This window comes from Rissa tridactyla, chromosome 6 (assembly GCF_028500815.1).
Source record: "Rissa tridactyla isolate bRisTri1 chromosome 6, bRisTri1.patW.cur.20221130, whole genome shotgun sequence".
Taxonomy (NCBI): Eukaryota; Metazoa; Chordata; class Aves; order Charadriiformes; family Laridae; genus Rissa; species Rissa tridactyla.
Window position 1 is genome coordinate 30272931 of NC_071471.1, and position 20755 is coordinate 30293685.

General features: G+C 58.5%; 1 protein-coding gene and 1 long non-coding RNA gene across 2 annotated transcripts; both read left to right on the forward strand.

The window, feature by feature from the left end:
* The first annotated feature begins 1577 nt into the window (after positions 1-1577).
* Positions 1578-5570, forward strand: LOC128911596 (uncharacterized). The gene is made up of 3 exons (XR_008467125.1): positions 1578-3109; positions 4292-4432; positions 5368-5570. It is a non-coding gene; the product is annotated as an uncharacterized LOC128911596 (long non-coding RNA).
* A 4546-nt stretch (positions 5571-10116) lies between these two features.
* B3GNT7 (UDP-GlcNAc:betaGal beta-1,3-N-acetylglucosaminyltransferase 7) lies at positions 10117-18461 on the forward strand. Its single transcript, XM_054205968.1, has 2 exons — positions 10117-10203; positions 14894-18461. The coding sequence occupies exons 1-2, from the start codon at positions 10193-10195 to the stop codon at positions 16110-16112; spliced, it is 1230 nt and encodes a 409-aa protein (XP_054061943.1). The 5' UTR covers positions 10117-10192; the 3' UTR covers positions 16113-18461.
* The last annotated feature ends 2294 nt before the right edge of the window (positions 18462-20755 follow it).

The window sequence follows — 20755 nt, forward strand, 5'->3', positions numbered from 1 at the left end:
TTTTCCCCCTTTCTCTTAGCCCTGTTCCCTGACCTGGAGCTGGGTTTGATGCGGGTCCGCAGCACCGCAGGGGTAAATTGACGCAGCTTCGGCAACATCCGTGACCCTGCGACGCTGCCCAGGGCATGAGGGTCAGCCCCTTCCTTTTGCTGAGACCTGCAATGATGATGACACACCCCCCCTCCCCGGGACACACACACATATATTTCTGCCTCTGCTGCAGAGGAGTTTGTGACATTTTTTCCAGGTAGTTTGGGTATTTTGGCAAACTGAACAGAAAAATCACAGGCAAAAAAGGCAGCGAGAGGCAGGAAGGAAGGAGGCAGGAGACACTCGTGCAGTCTCGTGCACAGAGGCTTCCCCTGGATTTGTGCGTGTCCCCCCTGTGTCACCCATGCTCGCAGGAGTTCACCTTTCTCTTTGTGTCCCCTGGGGGTGTGCACACCCCGCTGGAGAGGCTGTGGCAGCTGAAAAGCCTTGGTGTTCAGCTGCAGGAGGTGGGTAAGGTTCTTTCTGGGGGTACACCCAAGCCCTGCCATCCCCCGCAACACCACACGTGGACTTTCCCAGGCTCCAGCACTTCACCCCGGGCCACAAGACAAATGTCCCTGGGGAGGGTGACAAGTCCCCTTGCACAAGCGGGACCCGGCGCTGTGCCGCAGGCAGCGTGCCTCCAGCCCCGCTCTCCACACAGTCCGGGACCCGAAGGACTCCTCCTGCAAACGTGTTTCCCAGCGGCTCCTCCGATGGAGGGTTTTGCAACTTTTCCAGGCAAAGGGGGAGTTTGTATGGCGGTGCCCACCCCACTGCCAGCCGGGGAACAGAGGAGCCCCTTCTCTGCCCCCGTCCCCCCACAGCAGACAGTGCCCCGCTGTCGGTCGGAGAAAGTTTGGTGAAGGCAGAAGGGAGGAAAAGACTCCTGGCAGGTTTCGTCTGTTGGAGCCAAGAACGGTCCCGTTAGGAGCTTGTGATCCTTTTTTGTCTTTTCAAATACATCTATTTATTTTCATTTTATTTTTTTTTACACTGCTGGCCCTTGCTCAAAGGGACCCGGGCTGCGAGGCCGTCCCAGCCGCTCGACCGCTTGCTCGCGCCTCATCCTGGCCCCGAGCACACCGGGAAGGGCTTCGGCTTCCCGGACCTGAAAGCCGCTCTCTCAGCGAGGGCGCGGATGTCTGCCCTTGGCCGGGAGCCTGTGCCGGCAGCGGGCGCTGGGGGGGAGCTCGGCACGCCGGCGCTGGGAAGACTGGGGCAGTGTTCGGGGCCCAGGGCGGCTGAAAGGGCTCAGTGTGTGCCGGAGCGTGAGTCACCCGGGCTGGAGGGGAGCTGGGAGCCGGCGGAGGAGAGCGAGAGCTGCTACAGGAGGGGCTGGCGCCCCAGGAGAGGACGGCGAAATGAATATCATTAGTGTGGAGTGGAGGCAGAAGGGCCCGAGGAAAGAGGGAGGCTGGGAGGCGGCGTTTCCAGGGGTGGAGGGTTTTGAGGGATCCTCCTGTCGGGGCTGGGTGTGTGAGTGGGGTCGGGGATGGGTCCGGGGAGGGATGGGTCTGTCTGTCCCCCAGGTTCGTCACTTAACCTTCATGTGGCTCCGGGTGTCAAACTGAAACAAAGCCTGGGGAAGGGCTGGGAGAGCCCCAGAAAGCTTTGTGGGGTTTACAAGACAGGGAGCTGCCTTGTGTCACCCCTCGGTGCCCCGAGCACCGGCTTGCAGGGTTGGTGCTCCATCCCGGATGGTGCAAAACAGCCCTGGAGCCGCTGGTTTTCTTTGGCTGTAGCTCGGGCTCCATTTGGCTGCGCACCTCCCGATCTGGCTGGTACACATCCCGGCGGCTGCTGGGCTGTGCCAGCCCCTTACGCATCCTCAGCATCATCCCCCAGGTCCCCAGGGATGTCACCTGCTGTGGCAGGCCCAGGAGGCGGTTTGTACCCTCCTGGAACGGGGGACATCGCTGGCAGCTTAGTGCCGGCCCCTAAAGGGCGCTTGGCTTCTTGGTGACATCCCAGCTAGGACCTCCGCACCTGGCTGCGTGTGAGTTGAGAAGCAGGGAGGGTTTCCTGGTTTAGGTTGAACACAAGCGTGTGTGTGAAGGTCTTGGTTCTCAAAAGCAAACAGCCCTGCACCCAGAGGTCCCCCCGTGACGTGTGGGACTGGCATGGAAGGGTGTGCGCTGTGGTGGTTGATCAGGAAACGCGTCCTAAGCAGATATGCTTTTTGAGGGGTTTTAGCTGACTGAACTGCAAAGTTTTAGCGGACTGAACTGATCTTTGCTGAAAAGTCGCACTAAGACGCTTACCTCTCGCATGAATAACCACAGCCCAAAAGCCGCAGGTCTCGGCAGCTGAGCAAACGGGGAAGGTGGCTGGTGGGGAACCCAGCCACATTCCTGTATCTCCAGACCTTCGGAAAACTACTCCAGAGGCTGGGAATAATCTTATCTTATCAGCTTACTGGCTGCTGTCCCAGGGCCAGTTCCTCCACCAGACCTCTGGTTCGCTGATCCATGGGGCCCCACAGCCGAAATCCATGACTATGTGCCCTGAGTTGGCACCACGAGGTGCTGGTGCCATCGAGTGTCCCTGCCACCTCACCCTGAGGACCGATGGGCTTTCCATCCTGCTCTTTCCATGCTGCCCAGCTGAAACCAGGACACCATCCTTCCCCACCTCTCCCTAACCTTGGGCAGATCTTCAAGGCTTTGGCCCTACAGGAGTGACCTCTTAGGGTGGTGCTTTTCTGTCCTGTTGTCACCAGCGGCAGCAGTAGAGTGTAGGGAAAGTAAAACATTATGGGGAGCGCAGTGTGACGATACAAATGGGCTGGAAGGACCCATGAGAGCCATCGGTTTGTCCCCCCACCCTGCAGCAGGAGCTGATTTCCCACGGTGAAGCAGGGATCAACCCAGCAGCAGCGTCCGGAGCCTCCCAGGAGCCGGATGCTGGAAATGCCAGAGCCATGGCAGCGCAGCAGAACCGTCAGCCCGATGGATGGCGCGGGGCTGTAGCCACACTTGCTGTGAATCAGGGAAGGAGCCGGATCCATGCATTAACTCACTGGCCACCTCAGCCCACAGCATGACTTCACCGTCGGGTGAACATCCATCCCACCATGGTAACCAAACCTCAGGAATGCAGCTGGGTGTGCCGGCTCTCTTCTCCTCTCCCGAAGGCTCCCGCATGGCTAAAATATTCCTAGGCTAGCAAATTGCCGTTGCCACCTCTCCCACCGGTTCCCTGAGCTGGGCTGGGGAGCGATGCCCAAGCAAGGGTCATTCCCTGCGCCCTGGGGGTGCCTGCCCGGGGGTGCCACCATGGATGCTGGGTGCTGCCCTCCCTTCTCCCGCACACAGAAGCGAGGAGGTTTGCTGTGGCCCTAAGCCAGTAGCCCTAGCCAAGGGGGGCAAAATTCATAGCCCCATGTCCTCTTTCTCCCTTGCTCCATCTCTTGCTGAAGGTGAACCCACCAGTGGCTGTAGCGGAGCCCAGGTTTTGGCACAGGTGAAGAGCAGCAGCAGGGCGATGGTTAACAGCGAGCAGAGCGACAGGGCCAGGGATGTCTGAGTCGCCTCTGCCTCCCTCCTAAACCAAAAAAGGCTAACTCGAGCATTTCTGTGTCTGCTGCCCCAGGAGGGGGCCCGGCTGGAGCTCGGGGTCTCGGCAGGCGAGTGCCGCGCCGGGGCCGTATGTTTTTCCACTTGGGCTGGAGAGGGGCCGCGGGCTGGCAGCTGCCGGGCTCAGGTGACTCCTGAGCCGCCCTTTCCATCTGACTCATGAGAGACGACGCGAGCGCTCTCCTGCCCGACGGAAAACACGTCGTTGCCGTGCGGCTCGTGGCTTCTGGGTCGGTGCCAGTCCCCCCAGGGCTTCCCGGGGCTGCGAGCGCAGCAGCGTGCCGGCACACCGAGCCCAGCCCTTCCCAGGCTGGAGCTGGGAGAGCGGTTTCTATGGGCTGATGCCGGCTTTGCGGGATGCTCAGGGTGACAAGGCTGAGCAGAAAAAGCCCGTGGCCCCTGCGGAGGGCAGGAGCGTCTCTGAGGACAGAGCTGCCGGCTTCAGCGCTGGCGTGACATTGCTTTCCCAACCCTCCAACCTGGGAACGTCTCCCTCCTGGTTCCCTCTCCTCCACCTTTGCTTTTTGGGAGGGTCAGGGGTGTGAGCGGTCCCCTCCAGCAGCAGGACGGGTCCTTCCCTTCCCCTCGCGGAGACAAGCACAGCAACATTCTCCTCCCTCCTTTCTGGATCTGGGCAACACAAACATGTCTCCCTTCTCAACCCTGTGTTCCCCTCTCTCTAGGCTTTCTCCATCCTCATGGGCTTGTTGTCTTCAGTGCCTGGATGTCATCCTGCCACGGATTTACAGGACAAACCCAGACCTTGGAGCTGCCTGTGAGGCTGAATTGAGCAAGCAGAGAGAGGGAAACTGAGGCACGCTGGGGTAAGCACTTCTCGCAGGGACACACTGGGCTGTGAGGGACACCCCAGGGCCCCTGGCTGGCTGTGTCCAACCACAAGGCTGTTCCCATCACGCTGCAGAGGCAGCCCCATGAGCCGTCTGCTCCCCCCGTGTCCGCTGCCGGAGCCGCAGCATCGGGCTCCCCCTGCTCCTTTGGGAAGGGAAATGTTTTCCCTTTCCCCTCCCTTCCCTGCTCGCCAGCATGAGTCCAGTTTCCCCCTGCGCGCTGCCGCCAAGCGCCTCTGGAACCACTGGAAAAAGCATAAAAGGCCTGGGCAAGGCTGCGGCGAGGGTTACTCACAGTCACAGCTGGATCCAGCTGCCGATTTAAAGCAACAGCACGGCCACACCGCACTCCCCAGGAGACCCAGGCGTCCCAGGGGAACAAATCCCCCCTGGAGAGGAAGCAGCATCCCTGCCGGGCAGCAGCCACAAAGCTGGAGGTGTGGGGGGGTGCATTTCACTGGGGAAACTGAGAAAGGGGCAGCCCAAGGAGGCAAACCCTTGGGTGGATGCGGCCCCGGAGGTTTTGCTCCCCCAGGTTTACTGAGTGCTTCCCCCTGCCCCGCTCCTGCGGCACAAAGGCCAAGGCAGCGCTTCCCTGCCAGCCCCGGCTCCCGTCCCACCTGGGGACAAGGCTGCAACAGCATCACCGCCACCACCCTGTCCCCTGCCTTTCCCCGAGCCCGTGGCACTCGATCTCACCCCATCTTCCCATTCCTCAATATTGTGGCTGTGGGGACTGTGTGTCGTCGCCCCCACCCGTGCCAAGCACTGCGCTGCCACGGGGTGGCCCAGAGGCAGGCTGGGGCTGCAGAGGGCAAGAGCAGCTTGGGGACCCCCCCAAGCCAGGGCGGGGGGCTGGCCCAGCCATCACCCTGCAAAGCAACTTCCCTTCCTCTCCCGTTTTTTGGAAGGAATCATGTGTTTCAGCAGCCTCTGGTGTTTCGGTGCGATGGAGGTTGATGGATCAGGAGGGAGAGCCTGGCTTTGGGAAGGCAAAAACCTTCTCCACCCAGGAGCCACCGCTGCTGTGCTCTGGCGGAGGCGCTGGGATGGAAATGGCCGTGAGGGCCTGTGGTTAATGTGTAAAATAAACCCACTCCCGTGCTTGCTCAGGTCTGCTTTATGGCCCTGTTAATGCTGGGCAAGCGGAGGGAGGGAGCTTTCTGTGGGGGCAGTGGTCCTTCCTGACATCCCACGTCAGACCCGGACGGTACATGACGTCTGCCCCAGCTTCCAAGCTGGTGGTGTTTGCTCGGCAATAAACCAGGGTAATAATTAATCCTAACCGCCTGGGGGTGTTTTCTCTGAGCAAGGGCTGGGACGGAGGCCCCAACATCCTGCATGGCAGCAGTGGTGATGGGCGAGTCTCCCGGGGTAACACTCCATCACATAAGGTGCTTAGAAAACAAAAGTGCGAGGAAAAAGGGATGGTCCCTGTCCTATCGCGTCCAGAATGTTTGCCCGCGAGTGCATGCAAAGTCCTGACGCGGTGCGAGTCCGGGCTGAGCTAAACAAATAGCGACCTCGGCGGGATGCCGCAGCCTCGGCCGCCTTCCCCGCCCTGGGGTACGGCACAGGTGAGCTGTTTAACGAAGAAAAACCTAAATGTGTGACCACCCCGTGCTGTGCTGGCGGTCTCGGGTCAGGCTGAGCCCTTGGTCTCCCGCTGGGAGGTTTGGGGAGGAGAGGGCTGGTGTGGGTGTCCCCACAGGTCACAGGGCAACAGGACCTTGGCTCGTGTGGGAAACCCAGCCTGGGGACCGCGGCGCTGGCACAAGTGGCCAGGAGGTGTGTGAGAGTCGTCGGGTGGGGAGATGAGGCTTTTTTCTATGTATGTATAATTTGCTGGAATGGAAAGAAATCAGAAAAGAACACACAGAAAAAAACAAACCCAGAGCAAAGAAACCAGGGCAGCTTTTCCCAGTGAAACAAAACCCAGACCATCAGTGGGAAAACATTGGCTGGGTCAACCTGCCACAAGCCAGTCTTCTAGGATTACATAAACTTCATAAAAAAAGCTCACTTCTTTCTTTGTACTTAGTTTTTTTTTATAGAAAACATTTTAATTCAGGTCCACTTTTAAGTTAAAATAGGCTTCTTGAAACAAAAAAAAGCATTGTGGTTTGGTTTGAGAACATCTAAATGAGCCACTTTGGCATCACCCCTGTCCTTGCTCTTTCCCTTTGCCCAAACGGTGGCCTGTAGCCCCCTTAGATGCCAGCTCCAAAGCCTCATGTCCCCAGAGGTCACTCACCCCCATCTCCGGCCGTGACACCAGGAGGGATGCTCAGGTGGGAGGCAAGAGTGTGGCACTGATACCGACTGTCCCTAAATGGATCCCGGGAGCTAGCGGCCATGGAGGTGGTGGCTGTCCACAGGAGCTGATGTCACCCTGGCCGTGACCTGGGTGTCACCTGGGAAGGTCCGTGACATCGGCATCCCCATGCAATACGATGATAATGTGTTATTTCTCGCAGGTGCTCTGCCAGCTGTCACGGGTCCGTGGTGGCTCGGCACACCTTGGAATGTCACTGGTGTTGTGCCAGGTGGAGGACCTCAGCTTTTCCATGCTGAGCAGCACCTGCCATCCAAGAGCCTTTCTCCAGACACCCACGGCTCTGCCAACAGTGCCGAAAAGGCACCCAGTGCCTCTGAATTTCAGTCTCACAGCTTAGACCTAAGAAATAAGGGTGCCGGGTGCCGCAGCGAAGGAGGGGCAGGGGGACGGATCCGGTCACTTTGCTGAAGGCAGGGCCAGGCAGGATGGGCTGGGATCTGCTGGTGGCTGGGTCTGCTCCTGGCAAAGTGATGCGGCCTCTGGCTCCGGTTCTGGGCAAACAAAAAAAATTCACGTTTCTCTTTTTCAGGTTTTGCTCTCAGCAGAGGGGTTGTGGCTGCTCGCGTAAAACCTGTTCTTGCCAGGCGCCGGAAAGAGGCAAGGAGAAAGTGTGTGGAGGAGGACTTTTTTTTTTTTTTTTAAAAAAAAAAAAAAACAAACACTTTCAGTTTGGTTTTAGCCTTCCTGACGCCTTTCTGCTTTCCCAGCGTGAATCTGGAGAGTGTGAAAACTTGGGTTTGTCCTCAACTTTTCTATGTAATGATGAAACAAATGTAAAAGAATGCTGCTTCATCTTAAGATTAAGGAGCTGGTGGTGCCAGGGGTGCCTAGGACAGTGCTTATCTCTGTCATTAGTAGCCCCAGACCTGACAACATTTGAGTCTTTAATGAGTATCAGAAGCAAAGCCTTGCACAGCCATCGCCCCCCGGGTCTGCGATGCTCCAGGGCAGTGGGATGTGCGTCTCTCCCACACAGAGGGAGGCGGGAGCAGGGTCTGCCTGTGCAGAGGAGGTTACTTGAGCCAAAACCCGGCACAGCAGCACGGGAGCATCCGGGAAGTCCCCACGCTCGCAACCCTCTGCTTTCCTGCACGGAAGCAGCCGTCGGAGAGGCTGGCGGAGCTCCCTGCCGCAGGCTGCCGGGAGCCCTCCTCGCCCGGCAGCAGAGCCACTTCCATGCTGGAGCAGCACAGCCCTCAGGCACCAGCCAGCCCCGGGCTCACCAGCTGAACGTGCGGGTGCTGGGGGATCCAGAGAGCCCCAGGACCTTGTCACACACCCACAGCATCTGGGCATCCCCTGAGGCTGCAGCAGCCGCTCCAGGGCTGTGTTTTGGGTTTTACTCCAGCTCCCCATGGCAGGGATGCTGTCATCCCTGTCGCCATCATGGTCCCAGGCCATGTTGCCAGGAGGGGATGGTGGCTGTACTTTCGAGGCTTTGGTGTTCACACCCCTTTGTGCCTGGGCGTGGAGGTTCTCCAGTGGGGCCCCCTCCACCATGAGCCCCTCTTTGTAGTGTGGGGTGAATTTCCAGCTATGAGCTGGTGAGCACCCGCCATCCCTATGCTACAGGGATGAGACGAGTCCTCCTTGCATCCTGCCCTGGTCAAGCTGATGCTCGGTGTGGCTCTTCATCGCACCCCTGACACCCTTTGTCTGTGCATCTCACGGCCATGATTTTCTTGGGGCCACGAGTTCAGCAGACATAGACTTGCCTACAGGCAGCGGGAACAGGCTAAAAAGGAATCAGGGAAGGTGCACAGGGACTTTTGGTGGTGATAAGGTTGTGGGGAGCTGTAGAGCTGGTGCAGCCTGCTTGGGCAATGTTTCCTGGGAAGCTTTCACAGTCCCCAGGGTGCGGAGCTGCAAGGCATCTGGGAAAGCGATAAGCTGAGATAAGGAGAGAGAAACAGGTCTGCAGAAAGCAATGCAACTTTCCTCCCCAAACTGAGCTGGACCAAATGCTGTTTGAGTAGCAGAGGTTGTGTGGGTCTCACCCTGTGTCCAGCCGCCTTGGAACAGAAGAGCCTTTCCCATGACAAGTGTGTACCACAGTTGTGAGAGCTGTGAGAGACCCTGTCCCTCAGCAAAATGCAGAGGGGCTGCAGGGAAAGGGACTGAGATATCTCTGCTGGGCAGGAAAGGAAGTATCCCGAAGGATTTCCTGCGGGCTTCCCAGCCTGGCTTCATGGTTGATACGAGTGGTTGGTGGGGATGGGAGGATGACAAAAAGGGAGACATCAGAAATGATGGGGGCTGATTTTCATGGCTGAAAAGACCCTCAACTGGAATGCTACATTTAAGACAAAAGGAAGGTTTTAAATCTGCTTCTCAATGGGCAATGGGATGTCCCATGCTGATACGGCTGCAGCAGGGATGCTGGTGAAACACTGCTCCGAACTGGGGCTGAAGGAAGAGTTTGGAAGGACACCTCGCCTGCCTGCGGTACTGGTGGAAATTTGACCCATGAGACAAGTCCTGGCTATGCCGAGCTGGCACCTTCCTGCTGCAGCGATGTTTCCCCTTGACTCCCTGCACCCCCAGGTGAGGTATGGGTCCCAAGAAATGTGTGGGTCCTGGACAGAGCATGGCTACCTGGTGAGATGGGAGTCCTGGGCAGAGTGTTGGCCCCTGACAAGGTGTGGATCCTGAGTGAGATGCAGGTCCCAGGAGAAGTGGGGGTCCAAGGAGAGGCTGGGGTCCTGAGTAAGGTGTGGGTGCTGGGAGAGGTGTGGTTCCATTGTTCCAGGGATCCCAAACCATGCTGTGCACGGTCACAAAGCTGGGATCTCAGTGTTCCCATGAGAAACTGGGGTTGGGTCCCAGCTCCCTTTTGGGGTCCATGCCAACGTGACCTGCCTGTGTTGGGGGACAGAAAAGGCCCACATTCCTTTTCCAGAGACCAAACCCCAGCTGCCGAACACACCTCTCCTGGTGAGCACTGGGATCCCCTTCCCATAACTGGGATCCTCTGCAACTAACAGCTATGGGGCAGGGATGACACACCCCAGAGAGGACACTGCGCCCAGGGTGCAGAAGACCCGGGTGGAGCACACCCCACCGAGCTCCCAGTTCCTGAGGGGTGTCCCATCAGCAGCGGGGAGGGCCCCCAGGGGGACGCGTCGGGGTGTCACCCTTAAACCCCTTCCCCTGGCGGCACTGGGGGGCTCTCTGCCTGCTGGTGCGGCTGGGGGAGAAGAGGGGCAGGGCAAGAGTTAACCTACCTGCTCTGCCATCCCTCTTGGCTCCACCTCGGAGAGCCGAGGGGAGGGAAAAGGGAAAAAGTAGGGGAAAAAAAAAAAAAAAAAGAGGAGGAGGAGGAAGAGGGCAGAGAGAAGCGCCCGGACCGCGGGCAGCCCCGGCCAGCAGCGGAGCGGCCGCCCCATCCCACTCCCAGCATGTTCCAGTGGTGAGTGACTGCCGGGGAGCGGGGAGCCCGAGTCCCCGCTCCTGTCCCTCTCCTGTCCCGTCTGAGACCCGGTGTCCCCTCCTGCCCTCCGTTCCCGCCGTCCGGCACCGCCGTCCCGGCGCTGCGCCCTGCCCGCAGCCTGGGGGGGGCGGCGAGGTCCCCTTTCCAACGGGTCCCTTCCGAGGGGTCCCCCGGTCCCCGACCCACTGGGTCCCTTCCTATGGGTCTCCCGATCCCCTGCCCACCCAGTCCCTTCCGAGGGGTCCCCATGTCCCTTTTCCACCGTGTCCCTTGCAAGGGGTGCCCCGGGAGCGGATGGCTGGGAAAGGGCGGCTTTGGTGGGGAGGATGCGCATGGGGAAGGGACAAAGGACGGCGCCTTGTCCCCTGTCCGTTATGTCCCCTCTCTGACTGTCCCCATCCCGGGGGTGACGCTCCCCCCCGCGCCGGCTCCGCAGTGGGCTGCCAGGCGGCGTCCTCCCCCCCCCATCCCCGGGCCGGGGTACCCCGGGGAAGGCTCCCTGGGGTGTCCGCTCCCAGCGCAAAACTCGCCCCATCCCGGGGCACCGGAGTACGGCGGGAGCCGGGACGGGGGCGCCGGGGAGGGGCTGACGGTCAGTGTCCCCCCCTTTCCCTAGGGTTGCCTTCCCCAGTCCTTCCCTGGGAAGCGTGTGCCGGGGCCGTGGGGACAGCCAGATCTGCCCCGTGCGGTCCCTGTCCCACGGCGGCGCCAGCCTGGGGGCAGATGCCCACGGTGGGGGCGGGGGAAACATCCAGAGTTTCGATTCCTGCCTTTTCGTTCCCAGCCCTGTGTTTTTACCGCCTTGTATTTAAACCAGACGACTTTTGTGAGAAGGGGACGTGTCCGCAGACACCCCGGGATTGGGGACAACCGCCGTGAGCTGGGGCCCTGCTTGCACCCAGCCGCCGTGGGCTGCTTTTGGAGACCTGTGGGTGCTTTCTGCCCAGCCTCTGCCCCCAGATAAGATCCCCTCTCCCGAGCCCTTGGCACCGCCAACAGAAAGGGCTCTATACTGGTGCTGCCTCCGCCGGCTCAGTGACTGGGTCTAATTGAGGGGCCAGAAAAATCCAAATAAATAGATAGCCCTGGCCGCTCAAAGAGGTTTTCATGCGGATCAAAAGTGGCTGTGTGCCTCTCCGGGGACCGGGGATGGAGAGCCCCCGTCTCCCGGGGCCTCGCCTGCCCCACAGCATCCCCACCTGAAAGGGAAACTGCCCACTGCTAATTTGGGGGTTTATATTTAAGCTCCCGGGGCACCGCCGGCCGTGGCGCAGCCATCTCACAGGGAGGCTTTTCAGCTTCTCCTGGCGGAGCAAAGGGAAGCGGAGGGGCAGGTTGGGACCCTTTCAAAGCTCTCTCAATGGCACTGACACCGGTGGTTGCGACAGCTGGTCCCGCTTGGCGCCGGTGGGAGCCCAGGCGCAGGTGGCTACCGTCCCCGGGCTCCGCAGCCCCGGGTGCCCCAGGCTCCTGAGGACACTGACAGGGACAGGCTGGGGGTCATGCCCCAAAGCAGGGCGCTGGGGCTCAGCAGGGTGATTTGTCTGAGAAGGCAGCGAACCCAAAGTGCCTCCCTCGCCTCTTACAGAGCCACGGTTCTTGCGGTCTCCAGAGAGCGGGACCTGGTTTCTCCCCACTAAAGTACTTCCCAGGTGAAGGCCTCACAGAGCAGAAAGACTTGAGATCAGAAAAGACCCGCATATGGTTGTTAGTCTTTTGCCCCCCAAAATCCTTGGTTTGATGTGGGAATCACCGGCGGTTGTGGCTCAGGGTCCCCCCTGTTCCCATCTCTTTCCTGCCAGCACAGGGACAGGATTTCTGCGAGGCAGAAGGTGGCCGCGGGGCTCCCGGCTCCTGCAGGACCTGGTGATGCCCCCGTGGTTTGCAGAGTCAGACCTATAGGATAAATCCCAAATAGGTTTTCGTAACAAAGCAGAGATTGCACGTTGCACCGGTGAGAGCTGGGAAATGGTGTCTGCTGAAGGAAGGAGAAATAAGGTTTTGTGCTGCTTTGCAACACCTCAGTGAAATACCCTGATGTCCCTGGGCTACCCAACCCTTCACCACTTACTAAAAGACGGAGCTCCCCCCTCACCCCCAGGGCAGCGTCTCCTGCCTGGGCTGAAATGAAAAGCAGTGACCCAAGCAGGATAATGGAGGTGAGCGGCTCCATGCAGCTCCTGTCTCTGGTAGGCAGAGCCTGCCAAGGCTGAGACCCATCCATGGCAGTTAGTGACAGCCCTACCTATGCAAATTTTTTGAAATTTTATCAGTAATTGCCTGCCCATGACTTCTGGTGAACCTCTGGCCATCCTTCAGGCTGGGTATTTTATCACGTGTTGTCCTCAGGGTGGTGGGGAGTGCAGGGATGGGATGGGATGGGGGGAGCAAGCCTGGAGCATCAGGATGGGGTTGCTGCAACAGGAGGTACCACACAGAGGTGACCAGGGTTATTTCTGCTGCAGCGCTAGGTATTGATGAGAGGTTTTAAACGTTGCTTGGCTGTGCAAGGGTTAAAGTTGCCACTGTATCAGACCGTGGGGTTTCTAAGAACAACCTCAGAGTAGCCAGTTTCGTGACCAGGGCTGGAGAGGGTTAAGAGAATGGTGAGATCTAATCAGAACTGCTCCCTCATCAGTCTCAGATGAGTGGCCACATATAAAACCTGACAGGGAATATCTATCCATTTCCCTGTAATTACTTATTTCCACGTTCGCTCTCACAGTCCACGCTCATGATCACAGTTTTCCCACGTAAACGCGGGTCTGAAAAGTTCTTTGTGCTTGAGGGCGAAGCCGGAGACAGGAGGTCCCGAAAGCTCCCGGTTCCCCCACTTCCCATCATGGGCTCCTGCATTTCAGGGTGGCTGGAATCCCCAGGAGCAATGCTGTCCCCTGCCCTGGGGAGCCTGAGGGGCATTGGGGTGTCCCACCAAGCAGGTGTTTTGGTGCAGCCTGTGGCCCAAAAACCCCAGCAGCTTCCTGGAGATGCTGATCACAATCGGGTCCCCTCAGGCCAGGAGAGGCGTTTTTGGTTTTTGGCTATTTGGAAATGACTTGGGTTAAGTGTTTTGGGTTTCAGCCCCAGGCTCCTTCTCTGGACTATCCTAAAGTGAAGGTGCCATCTGCCTGGTAGAGATGATCTTGGATCTTTCTGGCTCTAATGGGGAGTGAGTGGCTGAGGACAGGCTTCAGTCACCATTAGGACAGGTGCAGGGGAGCCATGAGAGCGTTGCTGCATCTACCTCCTTCATCTCCCCAGCCGAGGTCCCTTTCACACCGGCAGGGAAAGGGCTCCGGGGGTCGCTGAGCCTCTTGTGCATCCCCTCTGCGTGGGGGCAGCCGGAGAGGGGACTGCCCTGGGGAAGCTGTCAGGACACGTGGAGCCCAGCTGCCGTGTCCCGCCGCCCCGTGCCCGGTGCTCATTTGCACAGGGAGGTGGCCCGAGGCGGCTGGAGCAAGCCGGTGGGAGGAAATTGGTGCAGATGTGCCAGCTGGTGGAGGGGAGCCGGGCGCTCTGGGGCAACAACGTGCAGATATGCAGAGCAGGCAGTTCCTCTGCCCCACAGCAGCAGGGCGAGAAACCCACCTTTAAGGGTGTGGAAAAGCAGGTTGGGGTGTATTTGGTGCATCGGCAACCTGTGGGTGCAGCCCGCCCGCTGTCCCAGGGGCCGCTGTCCTTCTCAAGCCCCTGGCGAGCACCAGGGTTTGTCCCATGAGCCAGCAGCTTCCCCTGGCCACGGGTCCAGCCAGGAAGTGGGATGGCCCCGCAAAGGGTTGCGTTTGATCTGCCACCCTCAGTGCACCAGGTGCAGATAGCTGGTTTGTTGGAGGCTGGGAAAATCTGCTCCCAAACTTGAGGTCTGCAGTGGTGCAAATCCCCAGCGGTGCATCCGCCGTCCTTATCCTTCACTCCGCAAAGTGAAGAGATGGGTCCCGAGATCCGGCCAAAACGCCCAGCAGTACCCCCAGAAATGCTGGTTCCCGAGGTGGATGCAGAGATAGGGACATCTTTTCCCCACTGAACCTTGACGTTTATCTCAAATGGCAGGTTTTTTGTCCCGAACTGCCATTTTGAAATGAAACGGTGATGCCTGTTTTGTGTTGACTCCCACGGTGTTCCTGGCTCTGGTTTCTCAGAGTTGTGTAACCTGTGATGCCAGTCCAGGGCCATGGGCAGCACGTGTGTGTTTAGGAGCTAAAGCTTCTGTAGAAAAAATATTTCCCTTCTGCTCTTATCCTAAACTGCAATTTTTGGATGACTGAAACAGGGGTTTCCCTTGGAACTTCCTCTGAAACAGTTGCTTGGCTGAAGCTCTCATCTTGACTTAAGCTCTCTCTCTCTGGACCCATTTTCTTCTTTCCCATGAACCTTTTCCAGCTCTTTGAGAAGATATGGGGCTACCAGATGATACCACAGCCACCTGCCACGTGCTTTGTGCCTGTCCCTGTGATTGAGTGTGCCCCTAGAGCCGCCCCTCAGGTGGGATGCAGGTGGGAAGAGCATGTATGGAGGTGTTTCACAGCTCTTCCGCAATCCTGCTGCTCATCAAAAGGTGATGGGACACAGATTATGAGCATCCCATGACCTCTCCAGGAGGTGCTTTTGCAGAGAAGCCTCTCGGAGCCTGCAGTTTCACCTCCTTAACCCCCCTGTCTTGTCCCTTTAGGAAGAAGACCATCTACAAAACAGCTTGCCTCTCCTTCTTGCTGGTGATCACGGTGACGGTGCTGCAACGGGGAATGGCTCCCAGCCAGTTCATGCAGGGCCAGCAGCAGAAAGAGCTGCCCCCTCTGAACCCCCTGAAAACACAGAAGAGAAATAACGCCTTCTCCATCCCCATCACTTTCTGGAAGAGCGAGAAAGACAACGAGAAAGGCCCTGTGAAGGAGGAGGAGGAGGAGGAGACCGTGACAGCAAAGCAAGCAAAATCCTGGGATGTCACCACTACCAACTGCTCAGCCAACCAGAACTTGAGCAAGGCAGACTGGTTCAAAGGACTGGAGCCCAACTTCCAGCAGTTCCTGCTCTATCGGCACTGCCGTTACTTCCCCATGCTGATCAACCACCCAGAGAAATGCAGCGAGGACATCTACCTGCTCATTGTGGTCAAGTCTATCATCACGCAGCACGACCGCCGTGAGGCCATCCGGAGGACCTGGGGCCAGGAGAAGGATGTGGATGGCAAGAGGATCAGGACGCTGTTCTTGCTGGGCACAGCCTCGAAGGAGGAGGAGAGAGCCAACTACCAAAAACTGCTGGATTACGAGAACCACATCTATGGAGACATCTTGCAGTGGGATTTCCTGGACAGCTTCTTCAACCTCACCCTCAAAGAGGTCCATTTCCTGAAGTGGCTGAACATCTACTGCGACAAAGTCCGCTTCATCTTCAAAGGTGACGATGATGTGTTTGTGAGTCCCAGCAACATCCTGGAGTTCCTGGAGGACAAGAAGGAGGGAGAGGACCTCTTTGTGGGGGATGTCCTCTACAAGGCCAGGCCAATCCGGAGGAAGGAGAACAAATACTACATCCCCAGTGCCCTCTACAACAAAAATAGCTATCCACCCTACGCAGGGGGTGGGGGCTTCATCATGGATGGGCCCCTGGCCAAGAGGCTGCACAAGACCTCGGAGACGCTGGAGCTGTACCCCATCGACGACGTCTTCCTAGGCATGTGCTTGGAGGTCCTTAAAGTATCACCTGTTGGGCACGAGGGCTTCAAAACTTTTGGCATTGTGAAGAACAAGAACAGCAAGATGAACAAGGAGCCGTGTTTTTTCCGGAGTATGTTGGTGGTTCATAAACTGCTGCCTCCCGAGTTGCTCCAAATGTGGGACTTGGTCCATAGTAACTTGACGTGCTCGAGAAAACTCAACGTCCTTTAGCTCAGTCTCTCTGGAGAGCTGGGACTGGAGGGGCTGGGACAACTGCTCCCCGCTCCAGGATGGGATGAGCCTCTGCTGGTGGCACACAAGTCCTTCGGGGGCATCTCCCTCTGGGGCGAGGAGGGCAAAGACACTGTGCTCGCAGGCAGGGTTTGTGATACTGTTTGTTCCTGTACTGTAACGTGGTTCACTTATCTCCAGCTGGGTTGGGGGTTGTTGAAAAAGAAGAGAGAAAAAAAAAAACGACAAAAAAACACAACAAATCTAGCACAGAATGAGAGGAGAGAGAGAGAGGGCAGAGGGTTTTGTGCCCTGCTTTAGGTACGATCTCCACTGGAGCACAATAAATGGTGGGGTGGGGGGAGGCAGGGAAGGATGTGGCACAGGCATTTTTTGGAGATGTTCAGGATCTGGGTCTCCAGTTGAGTAGTTTACAAGTGTGTGAGCCCCCCTACCCCGTCTCAAAAGTCAAGGTTTCTCGTGACATCGACCCTGTGTGCATTGGGTTCACCCCTGCCAAAGTCCTCTCTGTGTCCCCACTATGCAGCCAGGGTCGGGGAAAGGGGGTGGACTCCAAGGCTGGACCTCGCCAGCCCCGTGCCCCCATTAGAGTTTGAGCCAGGCAATCTGGGAACTGGGGTCTTTGTCCCTGATAGGGGGTCCCAGATGATGGTGGATCCCAGCACCAGCCCAGGCTGTGCTGGGCTCCCCAGCCCCTCTGCCGGCCTCCCTGTGTGTGCCCTCAAGAGGAATGCACCCAGACGGAATTCCTCAGGGATTTGTTCCTCCTGGCAGGAAAGGGAAGGGATGAGGCAGGCTGCCCTTGCCCATGGCCAAGGAGAAGGCAAAGAAACCCATTTGTCCCTGGCTTGAGCGGCCCAGGGACTCATCACATCTGGGACCCTGGCTCGGGTGCAGGAGTCCCAGGGGCTTTCTGCAGGGAGACCTTCTCCTTTGGCAGGGCTGCCCTGGTGGGGTGCCTCGTGGGGGGACAATGGCCCCCACAGCCCCGCTTCGGGCTCAGCCCCGGCTCTGCAGCGAGCCCAATGCTCCAGGGCGGGTTGGAGAGCATCGGTCCCACCCCGGCACGCGGAGCAGGGTCCAAGGGGACAAGGTGAAGGAGGGCTGGTGTTCGGCACGTCTGCTCCTCTCGGGGTCGTGGCAGTGTTTGCTTTACGGGATGAGGCCAAGGAGCACAACAGGGGGTGGTGTCGCGAGCCGTGGCCCGTTTTCTTTGGGCTGAAAGGGCCACTGGAGCTGTCAGGGGGAGCCCCGAGCCAGCTGCTGTGATGGCCCCCACCCCATGCAGGGAGACGCGGGGGCCACGGATGCTCTCCAGCCACCGGCTGCAGGCGTCAGCAAAGCCATGGGGATGTGCAAAGCCACGGGCAGGCATGGGCGCCGGGGTGACAGGCACAGGCTCTGCGCACGCAGGTGTCCCCGGGCCAGCCCCGATGTCCCTGCGCGCGGGGGGGACAACACATGCACAGCCACCCCCCCCCCACACCCCCCCCCCGGCCCTGACCATGCACAGCGAAACATGCGCTCGCTCGCTCTCTCTCACCCTCTCTGGTGCCAGACATCTAAAGGAAAAAAAAATTTGACTACCTCAAAGGTCCCCCTGTGCAGTGCCTTTTTTTTCTTTTTTTTTCTTGCCTTTCCTTTTCTTAATGTGTTTTGGAAGCGGGCCTGTTTCATTTACTCCCAGTTTGTACGTCCCCCAGGTTAGAAAAAAACAACCAAACAACCAAACAAAAAAAAAAGAGCATAAACCAGCCAAAAAAAGGCACCCTCCCACCAAGCCACGCCACTTTTCCGCAAATGCCCCTCGTCCGCTCAGACAAGCTGTCAAATTTGAAGAGAAGGAAGAGAAAGAGTCCATTGCTGCCCTGGGCTCGGCCGTTGGTACTGGGGGTTGGTGGCGGCGATACTGTGAAATGTGATTTTTTTTTTTGATGCCCCCCAGTGGCACCGTGTCCCCGGGGCAAGTGCCCGCAGCACAGGGCAGAGCCCCCGAGGGCATTTTCGGTGCCCGCTGGGCTTAGGCAACATACGACACTCCATCGTTTCCCCGTCCCCTCCCTCCCTCCTTCCAACGGGAGCGAGTTCAGAAATACTTTCCAAATTGACACCTCCGTAATTTATGTCCGGTACAGTGCATTAGGCTGGATGTGTTTATCCCATATGCAGGGACGGCTCTTGCTCGCCGTACGGCGAGCCAGGGCTGCGTGCAGAAATCTCAGCGTTGCTCTTCACCTGGCGGGACCTGTTAAAGAGAAACCTTGTAGATTCGGTGAATATTCTAGTTTCTAAATAAAGGCTAAAAGAAGAAGGAGAAAAAAAAAACCAACAAACCACCACCAACAAAAACACCCAAGCCCTCACCTTGTGTTATTGCTAGTGGGTTTCTGCTGGCCAAGACAGCCTGGCTAGTTGGGAATGGACCCTGGTGATGGGCTACAGTGGCAAAACCACTGGTTGAAGCGGGCACTTGGGGGCTGTGCTGCCCTGCTCCGGCTCGGCACAGCTTCCCTGCAGAGCCTGGTGTGGCCTTCAACAAGGGCCGGTGGATATTTTCTCTCTTCCATGAGCTCGTCCACCTGCATTTTGAACCCAGCTAAACTCCAGGTTGCCCGGGTGCCCTGCAATGAGGAGCTCCTCACCTTACCTTCCGTGGTTTCGGCAGGTCAAACACCCTCTCCTCGCGCTGAAGGAGCTCGCCGCCTTGCCGTCCCTGTCACCCTCTCCCCTTACTGTCCCTGTCTCCCTCTCCATGGCAGAACCACGCTCACTGCCTTTTTTTCACCCAACCAAAGCACCACCACAGGGTGACACATCCCCTGGCCACGGCGCAATGGGACACACGCCCCATGGGTCAGCAGTGACCCAGAGCAGAGCGAGCCACATCCACAAGGACAGGACAAATCAGGTTTGAACCTGGCTGAGGTGAAGAGGAGAAGCCATGGGTGAGTCCGTGGGTCTCACCTCGGTGTTTGGGCACTGGGGAGGGGGGGGGGTGGGTTTCTGGGGCTGGCACCCGGCTTGACTGCTCGACATGGTGATGGGGAGCGGAGAGGCCAGCAAAGGGGACCAGGACATGCTGGACTTGGCAGGCTGGGTCACTGCCCCCAGGGCCAGCTTCCCCGTGGCACCAAGAATTTCACAAGGCGGGGAAAAAAGGCAAATGCCGAACGGATGCTCTTGCCCTTTCCGTCTCCAGCGTAAGCCAGGGCTGCCTCCTGCCGCTGTGGGACCCCTCCCCAGGGGACCATCAGGGACCCAGTGTCCCGCAGTGGCCGCAGGGCCCGGCCGGGAGGGGTCGGACCGCGGGGGGAGGCGGCGAGCGGCCGCAGGGACGCGGGTCGGGAAGGACACCGCTTTGCTCAGCCTCCTGAGCAGGGAGGCGGAGGGGGGGTGTCTCCGCGCCCCTCCTGTTCTCCGCAGGACACCAAACCCCCCCCACCGAGGCGGGTGAGGACCCCGCGGGGCCGCCGCGACTCCTTACACCGCGGCCCCGCTGTCGCCGCCCGATGGCGGGCGGGTGCTGCCCCCCGGTGGCCGGTCCCGCCGTCGCCCTCCGACCATTTGCCGCCGGGGCTGGGGCACCGGCTCTTAAAATGGCTGATGCCCGAAGGGCTGGAGAGGAGCCCTTTGCTGAAGGGGTTGAGGCGGGGGGAAAGGCACACGGACCCCTCCTCGGGTCTCCGCCACGAACGGCGCCCCCAGGCCCAAAGCAACTGCTCCCCGCTGGGTTCTACTGATGTTATACGTTATATTAAACTTTCCGCGTGCAGGGATGCCCTTTGTTCCTCCAGGAGCTGTACATACGCAAAGAGGCCACCGCATCTGCATCTGGGGGGCTGTGAGGGCTTGGCATGGCAAGGAAGTTCTCAGCGTTGCTGCAATATGGAAGGAGGGTTGGAGCCATCTGCAACCACAGAGGTTTAATGTCATTGCCCCCCAGGCTGGCAGGGGACCCTTCCAGCAGGACACTTGAGCCTGCCGGTACCTGTGCCCAGGGGAGGCTTGTACACAACAGCTCCACAGCCTTGCAGCCAACACCACCCCCATGACACCAGAACAGCAGCTGCCCCCATGGCTTCCTGCCCCCCTGCGCTGCAGTCACTCAAGAGCAGCGTTGTCCCCTTGCAGCTGCCACCACAGGACACCAGCCAAGGGCCCAGGTGGAAAAAAGACGCTACTACTGAGTGCCAAGGGGCTGTGCCATCACCTTAACACCTTCATTCACACACTGGTGGAAGCACTCAGCCCCTGACCAAGGCATGAGTTTGGTCAATGCAGCAAGCGCAGGTGCTGCTCCTGTTTTGATGGATTTGCTTCCCACGTTGGGATAAGTCAAGACAGAGACAAGGGGGAATGGAGCACAAGAGGCAACACATGTAAGAGCATGATTGAGCTACAGGGCCTTGGTACAAGATCCAATTTACTCATTTGTTTAAAAAGTAAAAAACCCAAGTCATTAGCATGCAACGTCACATACATCTTCAGTAAAAAAAAAAAAAAAGCCACAGGGCTTGCTCCAGCTGTTGTACTCCTCTCCCTCTTCCTTCCTGCAAGCACTCCAAGCACAGACCACATACGTTGTCAGGAGAGGACATGGGTTAAAGCAGAGCTGCCACCTG